The following is a 19,999-nucleotide window of genomic DNA, read 5'->3' on the forward strand; positions in this document are numbered from 1 at the left end:
TCTGGCTGGGCCATGCAGGGTGTAGCTGGCCTGCGGTGTGTGAATAAAGGGCCTATTCAGGGCTCATGTGTGGCAGCACTGGGCAGCGCAGTTCCCGCCCCTCATGCCCAGGAGCTGGGGCACCCCTTCTCCTCCCTGCACCCATCTGGGAATGGTACTGTGGTGGTGCCACTCTGACCCACTGTGGATTTGATTCCTGCTCTAGCTGTCCTGGTGCCCAGTCCCCAGGACAGCTGCAGAGCCCCACAGCAAGGAATGGGGACTGTGGTCTGTCCCCCCAGTCTGGGACTGGCCTCACACTTGCCTGTGCTCGGCAGGGACATTGGGAAGCGTCTCGAGGTACGGCGGAAGGTGGACGCCTGCCTGGGGAAAGCCAACTACATCAGCCGGCTGGAGCACGCGCAGGCCAGGCTGACGCTGTCCTACAACCGCCGCGGGGACCTGGCCATCCACCTGGTCAGCCCCATGGGCACCCGCTCCACCCTGCTGGCTGCCAGGTACGTGCTGGGCTCTGGCGCGCCCCGGGCTGGCCCCTGGTGAGTCTGGGATGTGTTGACAGCCACGTCTTTGTGCCCTTGCCTTTGTCGCTCAGGCCTCACGACTTCTCGGCCGATGGCTTCAATGACTGGGCCTTCATGACAACGCACTCGTGGGATGAGGACCCCTCTGGGGAGTGGGTGCTGGAGATTGAGAACACCAGTGATGCCAAGAACTATGGTAGGGGTGTCTGCTGCCTCCCTCCAAGTCTGGGATGTGAGCTGTGTAGTCAGCCAGTTTCCCCCCCGCCCCTGCTCCTGAGCTGAGGGGCCAGTAACATCTTGGATGTTTAGGGTGGTGTGGCTGGGGAGAGGCTGGACTTGGGCATGGTGGGATGGTACTGCAGCCCCTCTGGGGCAGTCCAGGCAAAAGGAGACCCCGTGCTAGCTCACCTGACCCCCTGCCCCTTGGGAGTCCTGTGCAGGGTCATGGCCCCACAAGAGATGCTCTCCCGGGTGGTGGGCACAACCCTGCTGTGCCCTGGCAGCCAGGATGGGGAACCAGCTTGAGCCCCCTCCCTGTGCCTGTCATGGGCACATCTTGTGGGCACCTCTGTGGTCCTCACCCTGCGCTGTTGCAGGCACGCTCACCAAGTTCACGCTCGTGCTGTATGGGACGGCCACCGAGTCCCCCAGCCTCTCCAACCAGCTGGAGAGCAGTGGCTGCAAGACCCTGACCCCCAGCCAGACATGTGTGGGTAAGTGTGGGGACAGCAGGGGGGGAACGCAGGTGCGGGAGCCCCCAGCTGACCCTGCCTGTCCCACAGTCTGCGAGGAGGGGTACTACCTGCACCAGAAGAGCTGCCTGAAGCGCTGCCCTCCCGGCTTCGCACCCGGCGTCCAGAGCACGCACTACAACCTGGAGAACAGCGTGGAGCCCATTGCACCCCACCTCTGCCTGCCCTGCCACCCCTCCTGTGCCACCTGTGCGGGACCTGGCCCCAACCAGTGCCTCACCTGTCCTGCGCACTCCCACTTCAGCAGCCTGGACTTCTCCTGCTCCCACCAGACCCAGAGCAGCCGTGCGTCCCCTGCCCTGGCAGATGGCGAAGGACCAGCTGAGGCCACCCCTCCGGTCAACTTGCCTGTCCTCATCGCCAGCCTCAGCTGCATCCTCATTGTCATCATCTTTGTCACCATCTTCTTGGTGCTGCAAGCACGCTCAGGCTTCAGCCTGCGGGGTGTGAAGGTGTATGCCCTGGACAGCGGGATCATCTCCTACAAGGGGCTCCCCTCCGACATCTGGCAGGAGGAGGGTCCTTCTGAGTCGGACGGTGAGGATTATGAGGCCCACAGCGAGAGGACTGCCTTCATCAGAGACCAAAGTGCCCTTTGATGAGCCCTCCTGCCCCTCCCTCCTCACTGCCCAGCACTGCAGGCCTGGGGCAGGTGAGGCTGAGGGGCCCTGGACTCTGCCCCTGTCCCCTTCCTGCACTGCAGCAGCCTGGGGCTCCCACCCACTGGCACCATCCCTCAGCCCTAGTCTGGGTGGCCAGGCATGGTCCCGCAGGCACCATCCCCAGCACAGCACCGTCCCAGTCTTGCACCATCTCTCCTGGCCCTGCGTCCATCCTGTGCCCCATGCCAGGGTGTTTGGTGGCAGTGGGGCTCAACGCTTCCTGGCCCTGCAATGGCAGCAGTGTCTCCCCTGCTGGCTGTATGGCTGCTGCTTGGGATCTTGTGAGTTCTGCAGGATGGGCAGCGTGTGAAATCCCTGGGTTGCCATGGCTCAAGGTGGGCTGGCTGTGGCAGGGCTGAGCCCAGCCTGTGTCACAGCATCCCGCTGCCGCTCCCACCCTCAGCCCGTGCGGGGCTGCGTCCCAGGCTCAGTTCATTGTGTCCCAGCTCCCTGCCGCCTCCCCTGGGCCTGTCTGCTTCCACCCGTGCCCTTCGACAGCAATAATGGCCAGGCCTCAGCTGCTGCTGTCCACTGCCTCCCCATCCCACCGCCGCTGCCTGCAGCGGGTAGGAGCCCTGGCACCGGGGAGCATCAGGCTGGGCACCGCCTGACCCTGTGCCCATGGCACAGCCCACAGCCTGGGCAGGGACCCCTCGCACAGTCCCTGCTTTGGGGGGCTGCCTTGGGCCCCTTGTGTTCTGCCCCTGGGGAGGGCTGTAGGTGCTGCTGGCTGGGACCGTCAGGTAGCGCCAGTGCCAGCACTGCCCCAGCTCTGCCTGCGTCCTGCCTGTGCTGGGCAGTGCCCAGCATTCCTGCAGCCCTAGCCCCCCGACGTGCCTTGCCCCCACTTGGTGACAATCTGTTCTGCTCCCCGCTGGAGCCCTTCCCCTTGCTGCCCCTTCCCCGTGGGCTGGGGGGCAGTGCCACGCGCCCCTTTGCCATCCGCCGCCGCACACCGGGGCCAGCCGTGGATGGAGTCGCTGGCCAGGGGCCACAGGACTATTTTTCTATAACAACTTTTTGGTGCACAGTAATTTTTTCTTGTAATTTAATCGGCCAGGAGCTGCCTCCTGAGCCTGTTTTTAATTTAATGGATGTGGATATAACGCTAGAGAGACTGAGTTATTAAATGTTCAGAACTATGCAAACCAGCTCCGCTGCCTGTGCTCTATGTGCCGTGGGTGCCCGGCTGGGGCAGTGGCCTGGCCGTGGAGACTGTGGGCCTCAGGGGCACCCAGATCTGCTCTGCAGGTGGGCTGGAGCCTGCAGACCTTCCCCCGGGCCAGGCACTGCCCTTCCCTGGCTGTGGGCAGGAAATGTGGTGGGGACGGGCAGGGGATGTCCCTTGCATGAGCTGCTTATGGGGACGTGCATCGAGGGCAGTTAATTCAGAAACGGGCTGTGTGGGTGTGTGCGTGTGAAAAGCCTGGGGACTTAGCACCCCTTTCCCACAGCACAAGGCTCAGTCCCTTCACCACAGCCTGGGCCCTGGCTGCAGCCCCCGTGTCTAGCACCACCCTGGTGCAGGAATGTCCTGGCTGGACCTGGGACCCACTCGTGCTGTGGCCAAGCTGCAGACACAGCCGACCGCAGCCTCACCGAGCCCCACAAAAGAGCCTGTTGTGGCTGTGCTCCATGGCAGAGGCGGCTCCTCTCTGCGGAGGCGCTCGGCCTCGCTGCGCCTGGGCCGCGGCGGCTTCCTGTGGTCAGGAGCGAGGTCCCCGTGGCAGGCACAGCCTGCAGCGCGCTCACCCTGCTCTTCCTTTTCTCCCTAGGCGGGGCTGGGGCCGGGCAGCAATCTGCCTTCCAGAGAGAGCTGCTGCCCTTGCGGTCAGACGCAGAGCCGCCCAGCCCTGGCCGCCCAGGAGCAGCCTGGCCAGGCGGGGAGGGGATGCTGGAGGGATGGTGGTGGTGGGAGAAGCAGTACGGTGGCAGCCCTTCCTTGGGGCTGCTCCAGCACGTGGCCACCCCACATTGCTCTGCTGTAGGAAGGCGAGTCAGCAAAGCTCCCGGCTGACGCGTTTTTTCCCTGACTTCCTCTAAAAGTGGAATCGGCCCGGCAATGTCCTGCAGGTGACATTGAAACTCCTCTGGCGCCGGAGCCTCCCTGGCAATCACGGGAGGCCCAACAGCCAGGCGGTGGCTAGGCTGAGCTGAGTGGAGCTGACTGGGCCGTGCCACTGGGCAGTGGCAGTGGTGGTGGCAGCTGCCAGGGCTGGGCAGAGCTGCCGTGGCACCAGGGAAGCCCTTGGAAGGGGAGGTGCCCAGTGTGGTCCTGGCTCTGTGGATGAAGGCTGGCAGCAAGGGCTGGGGCATAGCACTCTGCGTGTCTGTCAGTGGATGCTCTGTCCTGCAGCCCTTCCCTGTCACAACGGCCAGGCTTGGGGATGGTGACAGAGTGGCCACAGTTCAGTGGGGCTACACAGAGTCCTCAGGACCCCCCAGGTCCTGCAGTCTCTTGGAGACACAGGGACATGGAGTGGGGCTGGGAGCCAGGCAGGACCAGGCACAGCTGAGGGGCTTTGCTGGGTGGGACTGGTGCTGAGCGAAGGCTCCACAGGAGCAGGGGAGCCCTTGGTTACAGGGCTGGACCTGCTGGTGTCAGGCCCTGGTGGGAGGCAGCTGGGAGGTGTGGCGGGGCTGGGAACTGCCTAGCTGCAGCAGAACTGTGTGCTGGCTGCTGGTGTGGGGACTGGCAGGGAGGGCAGGAAGCGCAGGAAATCTCGCAATGGCTGTATGGTCAGCACTGGGTTTCCTGTTCCTCCCCAGGAGCCGGAGCTGTGCCGGGTCCAGACCGCGTCAGCCCCGGCCCCAGCAGGACGCCAGCAGCAGCCTCACAACGAAGACCCAACACCAAATGTAGGTCGGAAGCACTGTGCCCTGGTGAGGTACTAGCAGAGATGGGGACTCCTTTGAAAGGCTGGGGGTAGGTCTTGGTGAGGTCAAGGGCCGTGCCAGGAGACATCCTGCGCTGCACAGGGAGGTGCCCCAGCACTCTCCTGCTCCTGTTGCGCTCTTGTTTCAGAGCAGGGCGTCCGGGGACTGCCACTGGGATCAGTTTAACTCCCAGTGGCCTTACTGGCGTCCTGCATGCTGGAACATATCCAGGTTCCGCACCTTTCTCTGCGGCTCAGCATCCTCCTCAGCTTCTGCTGGCTTCCCACCAGTGCCCCAGCCCCAGGGAGCTCCCACACCGTGGGCATAGGGGTGGGAAAGGGCAGGACAGGACTGCAGCTGCCAGAGAGGAGGGGCTGGTGCTGCCCTTGGGGAGCAGTCTGTGCATGGCAGAGGTGACACTGCTGTCCATGGCTCCACACTTCCTCCTTCCCAGCACCATCCCCACAGGCCCCAGCTCCCACAGAGCTTGGAGCACTCATCCTGCTGCTTTGAATAGGCTTTGCAGGGCTGTTCGCAGTGGGTGGGGAGGGCCATCTCTGCTGCACAGACCAGATGATGGGCTAGGAGGGTGTGAAATGCAAAGGCCCCCGGCCGCTGGCGCAGGCAGTGCAGGGTGGCAGCCGTGGCTCAGGCTGTCCTGGTGCCCCACAGTCCCCCCGGCTGCACAGCGGTGCCATGGGCTTTGGGCCGGAGCTGTGGTGCCCGCAGGGGCACAGCGCGCTGCTGCGGCTGCAGGATGGGGAGCTGCGCCTCCTGGAGCTGATGAGGAAGTGGATGTCACAGCGGGCCAAGAGTGACCGCGAGTATGCAGGGATGCTGCACCACATGTTCTCCCAGCTGGAAAAGCAGGAGAGCACTTGGCAGCTCCATGGCAACCACGGTGGTCACATCGAGAAGGTAGGGATGCCTCAGAGCAGGATGGCGCCCTACAGAGCCCGAGAGGTGCTGCTGGAGGATGCCATCTCCACGCCATCCCTGACTCCCTTTCCTGCAGTCCTGGTGGGTGCTGGTGAGCCGGACGGAGACGCTGAGCCAGATCCTGCGGCGGCACGCGGAGGAGCTGGCAGCGGGGCCGCTGGCCAAGCTGAGCCTGCTCATCCGCGACAAGCAGCAGCTGCGCAGAGCCTTCAGCGAGCAGTGGCAGCAGCTCAGCCAGGACTACAGCCGGGTACGTTGGAGCCAGCAGGGGAACAGCGGAATGTGCTGGACCCGCTCCCTGACTGTGTCCCTCTCCAGACGACGCAGCAGGAGATGGAGAAGCTGAAGGCACAGTACCGCAGCCTAGCCCGTGACAGTGCCCAGGCCAAGCGCAAGTACCAGGAGGCCAGCAAAGGTGCCAACCTAGCCCCTGTCCCCTGCGTGACCTCCCAGCTTCCCTTATGGGTCAGGGATGGCTGGAGCACCCTGCACTCCGTGAAAGCTACAGCCCAGCCTGGAGCGGGTGGGGGTTCTGGGGTTGGGCAGCATAGAGGAGAGCGCAGCCTGGCCCCCAGGAAGCCAGGCAGAAGCCTGGGGGCCTTGGGACACTACGCTGTGGGTCAGGGGCATCTCTGTGTCACAGTGTGACCACCCCAGGCTCGGTTCCTCTGCCTGCCCTGGGACCCTCTCCCAGCCCCCACCCTGTGACCCCTGCCCCGCTGTTGGGGCAGGTGGTGTGCTGGTGGTTGGGGTTTTCCACAGCCTCTCTCCACAGACAAGGAGCGCGACAAGGCAAAGGAGAAGTATGTGCGCAGCCTCTGGAAGCTCCATGCCCTCCACAATCAGTATGTGCTGGCTGTGCAGGCGGCCGCACTGCACCACCAGCATCACTACCAGCGGGTGCTGCCCAGCCTGCATCAATCCCTCTACGGTCTGCAGCAGGAGATGATCCTCGTCCTGTAAGAGCCCTGCCTGCCCCGCTGCCCATCCCGTGCCCCACTGCCCACCCTGTGCTGCACTGCCCATCCTGTGCCCTGCTGCCACCCTGCACCCCACTCCCACCCCCTGGGCATGCCCACGGCCCCCCAGAACCAGCAGTGCTCCCACAGAAAGGAGATCCTCAGCGAGTACTGCAGCATCAGCAGCCTGGTACAGGAGGATCTTTTGGCCATTCACCAGGAGATTGCCAGTGCCATCCAGGCCATCGACCCTGCCACTGAGTACAGCAGCTTCATCCAGAGCCACCAGTATGGCTCCACACAGCCGCAGCCTCTCTGCTGGGTATGGCCCTGCTGCCTCTGGCTGGCAGCGGCCAGCACGGGCAAGTGGAGGCACAGCTGTCCTGGGTGCCCACAGGTACGAATCTGAGATGCCACCAGCTGTGTCCTTTGATGAGAGCCTGCTGGAGGACACAGAAAACCTGGTGCCAGGGGAGCTGCAGTTGAATGAGCTGACCCTTGAAAGTGTCCAGCACTGGTGAGTGGGGCTAGCTGTGGGCAGGGGCAGGTGAGGGACAGGGGCCAAGCCCGCTGTCGGCACACATCTCTTGCAGCCTGACATCGGTTGAGGAGGAGTTGGTGGCCGCCACAGAGGCCGTGAGTATCAAGGAGCAGCAGATGCAGGAGCTGAAGACAGAGATCCACGACGAGGAGCAGGGCCGGAGCCCCGGGGAGCGGTGAGGTGCAGCAGAGGGGGGCGAGGGGCCCGGGCAGCGGGTGCTGACCGTGCCCTCCCCTCGCCAGGGTGCACCTGTTGGGCAGGCGGCAGGGGCTGCACGAGGCGCGGCAGCAGCTCGAGGGTTGCCTGTGTGCCCAGGCCAAGCTGCGGGCGCAGCGGGACCTGCTGGCCAGCAAGCTGGCAGAGCTGGGCGCCAGGGAGCCCCTGCCTGCCCTGCCTCTGCCGGAGGACCGGCAGTCCGTCTCCTCCACGGTGAGTCGGCCTCGCCTCCTGCGCTCCGGGAGCTGCAGGGATGGGCTGCACAGCTGGTGCACAGCCCGTGCCTCCTTCCAGGAGCAGGAGCGGAGCGGGGCCAGCGCGCTGGAGACCCTCAAGAACCACATCACGGGCATCTTCAGCCCAAAGTACTCGGTGAGTCCCTGGGTGCCTCCCGCCACCCTGCTCTCTGGCCAGCTGCCTTGATGAGCCTGTCCTCTCCCTTGCTTCAGCACCTCCAGATTCTGCTCCCACCTGCCCTGGGCACAGCTTCCAGACACTCCTGCTGCCCCACCTCTGGCACAAGTCAGGAGTGTGCATCGCTGGGCTCACCTTGTCTCCTTCCAGCTGCCACCCCCCGTGCCCCTCATCCCAGACGTGCAGAAGCCGCTGTGCCAGCAGGTCTGGTACCACGGGGCCATCCCACGTTCGGAGGTGCAGGAGCTGCTGACCTGCCCTGGGGACTTCCTGGTGCGGGAGAGCCAGGGCAAGCAGGAGTACGTGCTCAGCGTGCTGTGGGATGGGCAGCCCCGGCACTTCATCATCCAGGCTGTGGGAGTGAGTGATCACGAGCAAGGGGGATGGCTGGGGTGGCCTTGCGTGGCCAGGCACAGGTTCCTGCCCATCACAACCTCCTGGCCTCCCTCCCTGCAGAACATGTTTCGGCTGGAGGGTGACAGCTTCCCCACCATTCCGCTGCTGATCCAGAACCTCCTGCAGAGCCAGCAGCCCATCACCCGCAAGAGTGGCATTGTCCTGGCCAGGGCTGTGCCCAGGGTGAGACAGGCAGTGGGGAGGAGGATGGGGCCCCCTGCGCAGGGGCAGCTCTGCCTGGCCCTTTCTCCTCTTGATGGCTGGGCTGAGGGCCACAGGCATGCTTCTCCAGGTAGACAGGGGAACCTGGACCTGGGCTCTGCCTGAGGGGGCCTGCAGGGGTCTGTGGGCCAGGAGCAGCTCACGGGTGTCTGTTTGCTGCAGGACAAATGGGTGCTGAACCACGAGGACGTGCTGCTGGGGGAGCGCATTGGTCGGGTGAGATGGGGTGCTGTGGGGTCTGCAGGAGGGCAGGGCTGTCCTCACAGGTCTGCAGGAGGACAAGGGTTGCCTTGGGCCGCACGGTGAGCTGAGCCTAGTGCACCTGTGTCTCGGAAGGGTAACTTTGGGGAAGTGTTCAGCGGACGCCTGCGTGCTGACAACTCTCCCGTTGCTGTGAAATCCTGCCGGGAAACCCTTCCGCCTGAGCTCAAGGCCAAGTTCCTGCAGGAAGCCAGGTCCGTGCGGCTTTGGGCTTCTCCTGTCACATCTGTCCACTCTTGGAGCTGTTGGACAGTGCTGGGACTGCAGCACCCTCGTGCTGAGGGCTGTGTCCCCAGGCTGGCTGGGCACAGTGCCCTGGCGATGGCAGCGGGTGGCTTGTGCCTGGAGCAGCCAGGCCCCCCTACACTCACAGTGCCATCCTTGTCCCCACAGGATTCTTAAGCAGTACAGGCACCCCAACATTGTGCGGCTCATCGGCGTCTGCACGCAGAAACAGCCCATTTACATCGTCATGGAGCTGGTGCAGGGTGAGCACCCGTCCCCGCGCTCCCACGCACCCGCGCCTGGGTGAGCTGCCAGCGCTGCCTGGCACCCACCGCCTCTGCAATCTGGGCACAGGGGGGGACTTCCTGACCTTCCTGCGCAGTGAGGGTCCACACCTCCGCGTGAAGGAGCTGGTCAAGATGACAGAGAATGCTGCTGCCGGCATGGAGTACCTGGAGAGCAAGCACTGCATCCACAGGTGGGCCCTGGCAGCACGGGGAGCCCTGGGATCCTCACCACCCCATCCCGTGCCAGGTGGAGCCCCAGGGACAGCTGGGCACACGGCTGATTGCCTGGGGCTGTCTCAGGGACCTGGCTGCTCGCAACTGCCTGGTGACGGAGAGGAACACCCTGAAGATCAGTGATTTTGGGATGTCACGGGAGGAGGAGGATGGCATCTACGCCGCCACAGGGGGAATGAAGCAAATCCCTGTCAAGTGGACGGCCCCTGAAGCACTCAATTATGGTACAGGATGGAGCCAGGCATGGCCTGGCACCCCGCAGCTGGCACTATCCCACTCCCACACACCTGGTCCTGGGGAGGGAGGCAGGGACCCTGAGCACCTCAGCCCTCAGGAGCATGGGCATGACTGGGCCCATGCTCCTGCCAACAGCATTTGTCCTGCCCCATGTCCCCAGGCCGATACAGCTCAGAGAGTGATGTCTGGAGCTTTGGCATCCTGCTGTGGGAAGCCTTCAGCCTGGGTGCCGTCCCCTATGCCAACCTCAGCAACCAGCAGACACGGGAGGCAGTGGAGCATGGTAGGGGACACGGCTGGGGCTGGCTCCTGAGAGCCACCATGAGCTGTGGGTCCAGCACTGTGGGGCTGTGCCTGTGGGATGGGCCGGACACATCCCACAGTGGGACGTGGGGTGTGAGGGGCCGGTGATCCACATCCCCATCCCTGTTGCCCAGGTTTGCGGCTGGACCCTCCCGAGCAGTGCCCTGAGGAGGTGTACCAGCTGATGCAGCGCTGCTGGGAGTATGACCCCCACAAGCGGCCCAACTTCTGCACCATCCACCAGGACCTCGTCGCCATCCGCAAGAGGCAGCGGTGACAGGGAGCACCAGGGGCCCTGGATCCATCCCACGGCACTGCTGGGGACACAGCAGAGCCCTGTCTGGGCAGTGGGTACTGAGGGGTAGCTGTGTGGTGCTTGAGCCCCAGGGCAGGGGCTCCTGCATACCTCAGGGTGGGATATGGCAGCCACAGCTCCTGCCCGGCTTCGTCTTGTACAATAAACACACGAGCTCTGCAGCTGTGCTTCTAGGAGCTGTGAGGGGACACGGACTTGTACTGCACTGGGACGTGGCACTGGGATGAGACACTGTAATGGTGCACCAGGACGGGTCACTGTGCCAGGGCACGCGGTGCACCAGCATGGGGTACCGAAATGAAGTTACCAGAATGGGGTCCACTTAGACAGGAACGGCGTGGGGGAGTGCTCAGACAGGGCACTGGGACAGAGGGCTGGAACGGGACCCTGGGTCAGGGCACCGGGACAGGGATCAAAGACGGGGCACCGGGATGGGGCACACCGGGACAGGGTACCGGGATGGGGCACCGGGATGGGGCAGACGGGGTTGGGCACACCGGTACAGGGTACCGGGAGGGCACCGGCATCTGAACTCGGCTGCGGGGTTGGGGGCGGCTGCTCCCGCGGGCCGGGCTGTGCGGTGCCGGCCGGTTCGGTGCCGCCCCCGCGTGGCCCGGCCGGTTCGGTGCCGCCCCCGCGTGGCCCGGCCGGTTCGGTGCCGGCCGGTTCGGTGCCGCCCCCGCGGGCCGGCGCAGCGGGCGGAGCGCGAGGCGGGGCCTGGCCTGGCCTGGCCCATCCCGGCGGGTCCCGGCGGGCGATGTGAGGGCCTGGGCCGGGCTGCGGAGCCGCCTGGGGCGCGGACGGGGTGGCGGCGGTGACACGGTCGGTGCTGGCCCGGCCTCTCCCGGCCCGGGCCGTCGCCGCGGGGCCTCAGCGCGGCGGGCCCGGGCGCTGCCCGGCCCTGCGGGGCCGCGCGGCCTCTCCGGCCCCGGCCCCATCTGCGGATATAAATATCCAGCCTCGGATTAAGCCAAGTAGGACGCGGTGAGGGCTCTTGGAGGAGGAGGCAGGAGGCCGCGGAGCGGGGCTGCGCTGTCCGGCCTGGCTCCCCCCCAGTGCCGGCGCAGGTGAGTCCCTGCATCCCTTCGGGATGAAGCTGAAGAAGCAGGTGACAGTGTGTGGAGCTGCCATCTTCTGCGTGGCCGTCTTCTCCCTCTACTTGATGCTGGACCGGGTACAGCATGACCCTACACGACACCAGAGTGGGGGCAATTTCCCCAGGGTGAGTTTGGAGGGTCTGGGGTGAGTGAGAGGGGTCCTGAGATGGCAAACAGGGACATTCAGCCAGGGAAATTAATGAGAAGCCGGCCCTGGTCTCTGGGCATTAAGGTGCCAGGGCCAAGACTGGCTCCCTGCAGCTGTGGGTGACCTCTTGCCCCTCGCTGTGCCCCCAGAGCCAGATCTCGGTGCTACAGAACCGCATCGAGCAGCTGGAGCAGCTGCTGGAGGAGAACCATGAGATCATCAGCCACATTAAGGACTCGGTGCTGGAGCTGACAGCCCATGCAGAGGGGCAGCCGGCATTGCCCCAGCACCCCCTGAATGGCTCCTGGGTGCTCCCCCCTGAGAATCGCCCAAGTTTCCTCTCTGTCTCCCCACAAGACTGCCAGTTTGCTCTAGGGGGCAAAGGACAGAGCCCAGACCTGCAGGTGAGTGTCTGGTAGCTCTGCTAGCATATGAGGAGTCCATACCTGGCATCCATGGAGTCCTAGCTCTACTCTTTCAGGGGCCACAGTACTGTCTCCTACCCACAGATGCTGGCTGTGTACTCCCTGCTGCCCTTTGACAACCAGGACGGTGGTGTCTGGAAGCAGGGCTTCGACATCACCTACGAGCCCAACGAATGGGACACAGAGCCCCTACAGGTGTTTGTGGTGCCGCACTCCCACAATGACCCAGGTGAGAGGCAGGGGCTGGCCCAGCTCCTGCTAGGGAGCAGTGCTGGCAGGGAACCTGGGCCCCCAAAGTGACCCCCACCTGTGCTGCCAGGCTGGATCAAGACTTTTGACAAGTACTACTACGACCAGACACAGCACATCCTCAACAGCATGGTGCTGAAGATGCAGGAGGACCCACGCCGGCGCTTCATCTGGTCTGAGATCTCCTTTTTTTCCAAGTGGTGGGACAACATCAGTGCCCAGAAGCGGGCTGCTGTGCGCAGGTAGGGCTGCCCCCCTGGCCCCAGTGCCACCTAGCTCCCAGGCAGGCTGAGAGCAGAGCCTCAGAGTGTGTGAGGGAACGGCTCTGGGGACTGGAAGGCTGCCATGGGCCCTGCACTGCTCAGCATGGGGTGCCCTCAAACTGCCAGCAGCCTCCCAGTGCCATCAGATGTCAGACCCACTGCCTTGTGGAGGGAGAGGTGGGAGAGACAGGTCTTGCCCTGGGCCCCTCCCTGTGCTGATTGGGCTGGGGAACTCGTGTGCAAGGCCCAGGGCACCCATGGAAGGGTGGGAGATCTGGAGAGCAGCATTGTGTGGTGAGACAGGGTCCCCTTGTCTGCCCCTTGCCCTGAGAGCATCGGGGATGGAGGACACAGTGGAGGGAGAGCGGGCTGTGGTTGGCATTGGGCTGTGGAGGGATGACTCTCTGTGTGGGGACAGCATGGCAAGGGGGAAATGGCAGTGGTGGCTGTGGGGGCTGCATGTAGATTGTAGGTGGCTCAGGGCAGGACTCTGCAATGGACATGTGGCTCACGCAGGGCTCTGGTCATATCTTGGGTGTCCCCCTGGCAGGCTGGTGGGCAATGGGCAGCTGGAGATGGTGACGGGCGGCTGGGTGATGGCTGATGAGGCTAATTCCCACTACTTCGCCATGATTGACCAGCTGATCGAGGGGCACCAGTGGCTGGAGAAGAACATTGGTGAGAGCCGGGCAGATGGTGGCTGGGGGCCTGCCAGGACCCTCCTCACGTGACGTGCTGCTGGCCCGGCATGGGGCTGACAGGTCTCTGTGCCCCCAGGTGTGACGCCACGGTCGGGCTGGGCCGTAGACCCCTTTGGGTACAGCTCCACCATGCCCTACCTGCTGAAGCGCTCCAACCTGACGGCCATGCTCATCCAGCGCGTGCACTATGCCATCAAGAAGCACTTTGCTGCCACCCAGAACCTGGAGTTCATGTGGAGACAGACGTGGGGTGAGGGGCTGCTGGGAGGGGACTGCAGAGGGGGCCCTGTGGGGCAGGTGGCAGCAGAGAATGGCTGCCAGCTGCTTTTCTGTGCACATGAGCCAAGCACTGGGAGGTGATGTGTCTGCCCTGTGGGACAGCGTCAGGGTGACTTTCCACCTGCCCCCAAGTCCAGCAACACACTGGGGGAGACTGCTGTGCCCTCTGAGCACTAAGGTCTGCTTTGTCAGACTGCTGTCTTTGGGCCCCCCTGCTCAGGGACAGGCACAGGAGAGCCCTGGCTGGTGCTCACCTGTCCTTGGTCCCACAGATCCAGACACGAGCACGGACATCCTCTGCCACATGATGCCCTTCTACAGCTATGATGTGCCTCACACCTGTGGCCCAGACCCCAAGATCTGCTGCCAGTTTGATTTCAAGCGCTTGCCTGGGGGCCGGATCAACTGTCCCTGGAAGGTGCCTCCCCGCGCCATCACTGATGCCAACGTGGCAGAGCGGTGAGTGCGGCAGGGGCAGGGGGCACGCCACTCCCAGCCTTGTGGGCCACCAGGGGCCAGCCTCATGCCCTGGCCCCCACACAGAGCCCAGCTGCTGCTGGACCAGTACCGCAAGAAGTCCAAGCTGTACCGCAGCAAGGTGCTGCTGGTGCCCCTGGGAGATGACTTCCGCTACGACAAGCCGCAGGAGTGGGACGCCCAGTTCCTCAACTACCAGCGCATCTTTGACTTCCTCAACTCTCGGCCCGACCTCCATGTCCAGGTATGTGTGGAGAGCTCTGTGGAGGTGGGGGCAGCAGGAGGCCATGGCAGAGCACAGTTGGAGGGGTGAACAGTCCTGTCAGGGGTGATAAGAGCCCCCACTGCAGGAGCCCCAGCTCAGGGCTGCATATGCTGTCTTGCAGGCACAGTTTGGCACGCTCTCTGACTACTTTGATGCCCTGTACAAGAAAGTGGGCATCGTGCCAGGGATGAGGCCACCTGGGTTCCCAGTTCTGACTGGGGATTTCTTCTCCTATGCCGACCGAGAGGATCACTACTGGACAGGATACTTCACCTCCCGGCCATTCTACAAGAGCCTGGACCGGGTGCTGGAGGCCCACCTCCGGTGAGGGGCAGTGGGCTGGTCCACGGGGCACAGGAGGCGTGCGGGGGGCACGGGTGAGGGGTAGCCAGGCAGTATCTGGGAGCTCAACAGTCTCTGGTCTGCGCCAGCTGCCAACACACTGGACTGGTGCACAGAGTGCCAAACCCTCACCCAGTCCCAGGACAGTGTGTGCCTTTGCCACCCCCCCTTCCAGGCCAGCCCCCGTGGTATTGCAGCACCAGGGACACTCAGTGACTCTGTCCCTGTGCAGGGGGGCCGAGATCCTGTACAGCCTGGCACTCGCCCACTCCCGCCGTGCCGGTGCCGATGGCAGGTACCCGCTCTCTGACTACGCCCTGCTGACCAACGCCCGCCGCAACCTGGGCCTCTTCCAGCACCATGATGCCATCGCTGGCACTGCCAAGGAGGCTGTGGCCGTGGACTACGGAGTCCGGTGCGTGTGGGGGCCAGGGCGCCCTCAGAGCCTGTCTCAGAGTGGGGCTGGTGGGCTCAGGGCTGGGAGAACGGCTAGGTGTAGGGATGCTGTGGGGAGGTTCTCCCTCTCCCAGGGAGATGTAGATGGTGTCTCACTCTGCCTCTGCCTAGGCTGCTCCAATCCCTCACCAACCTCAAGCGCGTCATCATCAATGCTGCGCACTACCTTGTGCTGGGGGACAAGGACACGTACCGCCACGACCCAGCTGCGCCGTTCCTTGGCATGGTGAGCAGCACCAGCCCCTGCCTCCCTGCACTCTGGCACACTGTCCCCATGCCCCCAGAAGCAACTCGGTGCTGCAGAGGCCAGGAAGAGAGCCCCAGATTGTGCCCATGTCCTTGGGCCCAACTGGCAGGGGCATGGGGCACACTCCAACTCTTTACTACTCCTCCCCAGGATGAGACACGCTCCAGCCAGGACTCTCTCCCAGAGAGGACAGTGGTCAAACTGGGCACCTCACCTCGGTAGGGCCTCCTGCCTTGCTCTGGGGACTTATGGGGCTGTGGGGGAGTACTTGTGAAGCTGTGGGTAGGTGCAGTGGATCTGTAGTTAGTGTGGGGCATGGGACATCTGGGATGCTGTGAGGCTGGGATGCCAACCCTGTGTTACCCCACACAGGTTCCTGGTGGTGTTCAACCCGCTGGAGCAGGAGCGCCTGAGTGTGGTGCCAGTGCTGGTGGACTCCCCGCACGTGCGTGTGCTCTCCGAGGAGGGGCAGCCCCTGCCCTCCCAGCTCAGTGCAGTGTGGAACTCGGCCACTGATGCGGTGCCCAATGTCTACCAGGTATGGGGTGTGCCACACCCACAGCCCATCTGTGCCAGCCTCCCATCCTGCACGCTGCCAGGACACAGCGGCAGCCCTGCTCTGTCCCTGCCCCACAACACGAGATCCCACAGCCGCCAAACCTGCGGGTCCCCATGCGTGTCCCTCCTCAGCAGCGGCCCCGCAGGGCTGAGCAGGGTCTTTGCCCCACTGAGCCCCAGTCGTTCCTAGAGGCGGGGACTGGCTCAGGTGCCCATGCTGCCTGCAGGTGTCTGTCCTGGCCCGCCTGCCTGCACTGGGGCTGCGTGTACTGCAGCTGCACAAGGCCTTGGACGGCCACGCCACGCCAAGGTCCTCCACGCGCCTGTACCTGCACGGCCGGGACGTGCCCGTGCACAAGCCCGAGGCTCTGCCCCTGCACGTCTTCCCAACTGCTGCTGATGACTTCTGCCTGGAGAACCAGCACCTGCAGGCCTGCTTCTTGGGGCACACGGGCCTGCTGCAGGTGAGTGTGGGCCTCTGACAGGGCGTGGGGTGGAGGACAGGAGGGGTACATCCAGCTGCTTCATGCTCTTACTGCTGTGCTGGCACACACCTGCAGAGCCTGCGCCCAGCTGGGGAGGAGCAGGCGCACAGGGTCAGCAGTGAATTTCTCGTCTATGGCACCAGGACGTCCAAGGACAAAAGCGGGGCCTATCTCTTCCTGCCTGACGGCGAGGCCAAGGTACAGGGTTCACCTGTGGAAGCCAGCTGACAGCTGTGTCCATAGGACTGTCCTCAGGCAGCAGCGTCAGCACAGCTATCCCTCTCCCCAGCCCTACGCTCCCAAGGACCCCCCAGTGGTGCGGGTGATGGAGGGACCCCTCTACTCAGAGGTTGCCAGCTACTACCAGCATGTCCAGACCGTGGTGCGGCTGTACAATGTGCCAGGTGAGGCCTTGAGGCTGCACCAGGTGTTGCTGGCCCAGGGAACTGGGCCATGCTGCCCTTGAGGCTCAGCCTCTCACTGCCTACCCACAGGGGTGGAGGGCCTGTCCCTGGATGTGTCCTGCCTGGTGGACATCCGTGACCACATCAACAAGGAGCTGGCCCTGCGCTTTAGCACTGACATTGAGAGTGATGACACCTTCTTCACAGACCTTAATGGTTTCCAGGTATGCAGCAGGCTGGGGAGGGACAGCAGCTGCCCACAGGGGGACGGTGCTCTGGCACCAGGCACCGTGGGATCCACCTCTGGCCACTGATCTCTGTTCCTTGGCAGATCCAGCCCCGCAGGTACCAGCGGAAGCTGCCTCTGCAGGCCAACTTCTACCCGATGCCTGCCATGGCCTACATCCAGGACATGCAGAGCCGCCTGACCCTGCTCACAGCCCAGGCCCTGGGGGTCTCCAGCCTCCTCAGCGGTAAGCTGGGCTCTGTGCCTTGGGGACCTGCTGTGGAGCTGGGGCTGTCCTCCCAAAGGGAAGCAGGGGAGGAGGGTGCTGCAGGCTGGGCAGGGTGCCCTGGTCCTGCTGTCGCTGGGGGCTCTGTGCTGTGGGGTGTGGCTGGCGCCTGGTAAAGCCTGGGCTGCAGGGACTTGCTCTCCACAGGCCAGCTGGAGGTGATCCTGGACCGGCGCCTCATGCAGGATGACAACCGGGGCCTGGGCCAGGGGCTGAAGGACAACAAGCGTACCTGCAACCGGTTCCGGCTCCTCCTGGAGCGCCGCAGCACTGCCAACAAGGTGCTGGCTGTGAGGCAGCAGGGCTGAGAGCCCAGCCTGCCTTGGGATGGAGCAGGGTGGAGGCATTTGCAGAAAGCCACACGTGATGGGATGCGGTGTCCTCTCCCCTCTTGTCCCATTATGCTGGCACTGGGCAGGGATGGGCCTGGAGCAGGGGGCATGGGGAGAGCAGGACGTGCAGTGGGCTCTGTCCCTGTGGAGCCACGTTGCCCTCATAATCACAGTGTTCTTGTCCAATCCCCTCGCTGCCCTCTATGCGTGTGCTGTGCCACCCATCCAGAGCTCCGGCTTCTTTTCCAAACTGGTCTCCATGTTTAAAGCCTTGAGCTTCCCTGGCACCAGGACTGGCAGCCCTGAGGTAATGGCCAGCCTGGCCCTGCTGTCTCTCCCTGTCTTGTGCACTAGCTGCTAGCCACTAGTCTAGCCAGGCTTGTAGCAGGTCTGTAGCCTGACCATCTAGCTGGGGTCCTGTTTGGTGCTGGGGCGGGGGGACCTGCCTGGACAGGGGCAGCTCCGTGTGCACTGGCAGATGCCTGGTCTCAAGGCACTGCTGGAATGGAGGTTCTTTGGGCTTTGCCCAGGCTCTGCCTGCCTTCCTGGGCCCACACTTGACCCGTGTGCTACTTGGCAGGTGCAGGATGAGCGCCCCATCAGCTTCCCCTCCCTGCTGAGCCACATCACCTCTGTGCACCAGAATGCTGAGGCCTTGGTCATGCCGGTGGCACTGGAGAAGCCAGCCCTGCCAGCCCTGCGCTCCTTTGCGCCCCTTGCCACCACCCTTCCTTGTGACTTCCACATCCTCAACCTGCGGACGCTGCAGGCAGAGGTGAGCCACGGCCCAGGGATGGTGGGACTCTGGTGGGGCTCTGGTGGGGTCCTGCCCCTGCTGTCCCCAGTGTTGTGCCTCACACTCCCGCTCCCTGCAGGATGACTCACTACCATCGGCTGAGGCAGCACTGATCCTGCACCGCAAAGGCTTCGACTGCAGCCTGGAGGCCAAGAACCTGGGCTTCAACTGCACCACCAGCCAGGGCAAGGTAGGCCCAGGCTGCCCCCACACCTCCTCTGGACCAGCTGGGCTGGGAGCTCGGCATGGCAGCCATGGCACGTGTCAGGCTGTCCTGGGCACAGTGCTGCCCCAGGCATCACATTCTCACCTGGGCCTCCCCACTTCCTCCTCTCTCCTCAGCTAGCTCTGGGAGGCCTGTTCCAGGGCTTGGAGCTGGGCTCCCTGCAGCCCACCTCATTGACACTGATGTACCCGCTGGGCACAGCCTCCAACAGCACCAACATCCACCTGGACCCCATGGAAATCGCCACGTTCCGCATCCGCCTGGGGTAGTGTCAAGCAGGAGAGGAGTGGAGTGGCTGGACAGCACAGGAGCAGCACCAGTGCAGCAGTGGAGCGGGGCCAGCAGACTGGCAGAGGCTGTGCTGCCGCTTTCTAATTTATTAGCTCCGTGTTCTCAGATAGATTTTGGAATGAACTGCTGTGGCAGGGCTGGAGCCGACGTTGCTGGACACGGTGCCGGGTGGGCCGAGCGTGGCTGGGGAGGGCTGCAGGCTGGGCTCTGCTGCTGCTGCTGGGACACACGCTGCTGCCCTGTCACAGGCAGGCTGCCCAGGAGGGTGGCCACCCTGGTGGCTGGGGCAGGGCCTGTGCAGGGCTCCCCCTGACTGGCAGGGCAGCAAGGGGAGGCCAGGAGCACCCACAGTGTTGGGCAGCTGCCTGAGGAAGTGCTGTGGACTTGGGACTGACCTCTCCTGGAGCTCATAGGAAACACAAAGCTGTTTCCAAGGGCCCTGGTGTCCGTGTGGTTTGTGGCTCTCACTCAGGGAAGCGGGAACGGTGTGCTGTGGGGAGACAGGGCAGCACTCCGAGGCAGGCGGGGGCCAGCCAGGAGCCCCTGGCACCTGTGAGAGGCTGGTGGCACGGCCAGGCCCAGCTGTGCCTGGGAGCAGGCAGTGCCTGGTGCTGGGCAGGAGCCAGGGGGATGGGAGTCAGCTCCTGGTGCGGACAGCAATGCCTGGGTGAAGCGTGGGAGTGCCTCCCCCAAACCCAGAGCCTTTAGCCCCGTTTTAGAGCAAGCCTGGCGCTCTGCTCCGCTGGAGCTGCAGTGGCTGAGTCGCAGCTAATTACACAGTGTCACCAGAGCATCCTCCTGGTTGCTGTGGGAACCACAGGCCATACTTCCTGGCCCCCTGGGGCTGCTTACTTCCCGCAGGGAGGGCATTGGGAAGGACAGGGTGGGGCGTGGAACTGCCTCAGCTCTGGCTTGGGTGGGTTGGGCTGGATGAGCTTAGAGGTCTTTTCTGACATAAATGATTCTGTGATTCCACGATTCCTGCACAACTCCCAGCACATCCACATCCCATGGGTTTGGCCCCTGGAAGCTCAGCACCTCGCAGTGCTTGCCCTGTGCCCTGGCCTGGTCCAGTGCCCTTTCA

The 19,999-nt window shown here is 64.1% G+C and overlaps 3 protein-coding genes across 8 annotated transcripts; 2 read left to right on the forward strand and 1 right to left on the reverse strand.

The window, feature by feature from the left end:
- The first annotated feature begins 1,480 nt into the window (after positions 1–1,480).
- On the forward strand, positions 1,481–10,503 carry FES (FES proto-oncogene, tyrosine kinase). Of its 5 annotated transcripts, XM_059482043.1 has the most exons (20): positions 1,481–1,810; positions 4,705–4,818; positions 5,485–5,730; positions 5,828–6,001; positions 6,070–6,166; positions 6,527–6,710; positions 6,861–6,998; positions 7,108–7,227; positions 7,304–7,426; positions 7,494–7,680; positions 7,762–7,839; positions 8,032–8,241; positions 8,338–8,460; positions 8,662–8,715; positions 8,836–8,954; positions 9,154–9,248; positions 9,340–9,463; positions 9,573–9,730; positions 9,904–10,026; positions 10,181–10,503. In XM_059482043.1, the coding sequence occupies exons 1-20, from the start codon at positions 1,730–1,732 to the stop codon at positions 10,321–10,323; spliced, it is 2,691 nt and encodes an 896-aa protein (XP_059338026.1). In that variant the 5' UTR covers positions 1,481–1,729; the 3' UTR covers positions 10,324–10,503. The 5 variants fall into 5 exon arrangements, with proteins under 5 accessions (XP_059338026.1, XP_059338025.1, XP_059338024.1 ...); XM_059482042.1 differs by having other exon boundaries at positions 7,494–7,839; XM_059482041.1 differs by having other exon boundaries at positions 8,032–8,460.
- A 29-nt stretch (positions 10,504–10,532) lies between these two features.
- On the reverse strand, positions 10,533–11,443 carry LOC132079634 (uncharacterized protein C10orf95-like). Its single transcript, XM_059482372.1, has 3 exons — positions 10,873–11,443; positions 10,670–10,736; positions 10,533–10,593 (listed from the first exon to the last, which is right to left on the reverse strand). The coding sequence occupies exons 1-3, from the start codon at positions 11,441–11,443 to the stop codon at positions 10,533–10,535; spliced, it is 699 nt and encodes a 232-aa protein (XP_059338355.1).
- Positions 11,124–19,343, forward strand: MAN2A2 (mannosidase alpha class 2A member 2). Of its 2 annotated transcripts, XM_059482077.1 has the most exons (23): positions 11,124–11,584; positions 11,757–12,011; positions 12,117–12,261; positions 12,352–12,523; positions 13,095–13,222; positions 13,322–13,495; positions 13,797–13,983; positions 14,068–14,245; positions 14,388–14,590; positions 14,841–15,023; positions 15,176–15,290; positions 15,462–15,529; positions 15,684–15,849; positions 16,097–16,333; positions 16,430–16,552; positions 16,644–16,758; positions 16,849–16,982; positions 17,090–17,231; positions 17,418–17,551; positions 17,832–17,909; positions 18,183–18,377; positions 18,478–18,588; positions 18,741–19,343. In XM_059482077.1, the coding sequence occupies exons 1-23, from the start codon at positions 11,453–11,455 to the stop codon at positions 18,891–18,893; spliced, it is 3,528 nt and encodes a 1,175-aa protein (XP_059338060.1). In that variant the 5' UTR covers positions 11,124–11,452; the 3' UTR covers positions 18,894–19,343. The 2 variants fall into 2 exon arrangements, with proteins under 2 accessions (XP_059338060.1, XP_059338061.1); XM_059482078.1 differs by lacking the exon at positions 17,832–17,909.
- Positions 19,344–19,999: the final 656 nt, after the last annotated feature.

This window comes from Ammospiza nelsoni, chromosome 14, assembly GCF_027579445.1.
Source record: "Ammospiza nelsoni isolate bAmmNel1 chromosome 14, bAmmNel1.pri, whole genome shotgun sequence".
NCBI lineage: Eukaryota > Metazoa > Chordata > Aves > Passeriformes > Passerellidae > Ammospiza > Ammospiza nelsoni.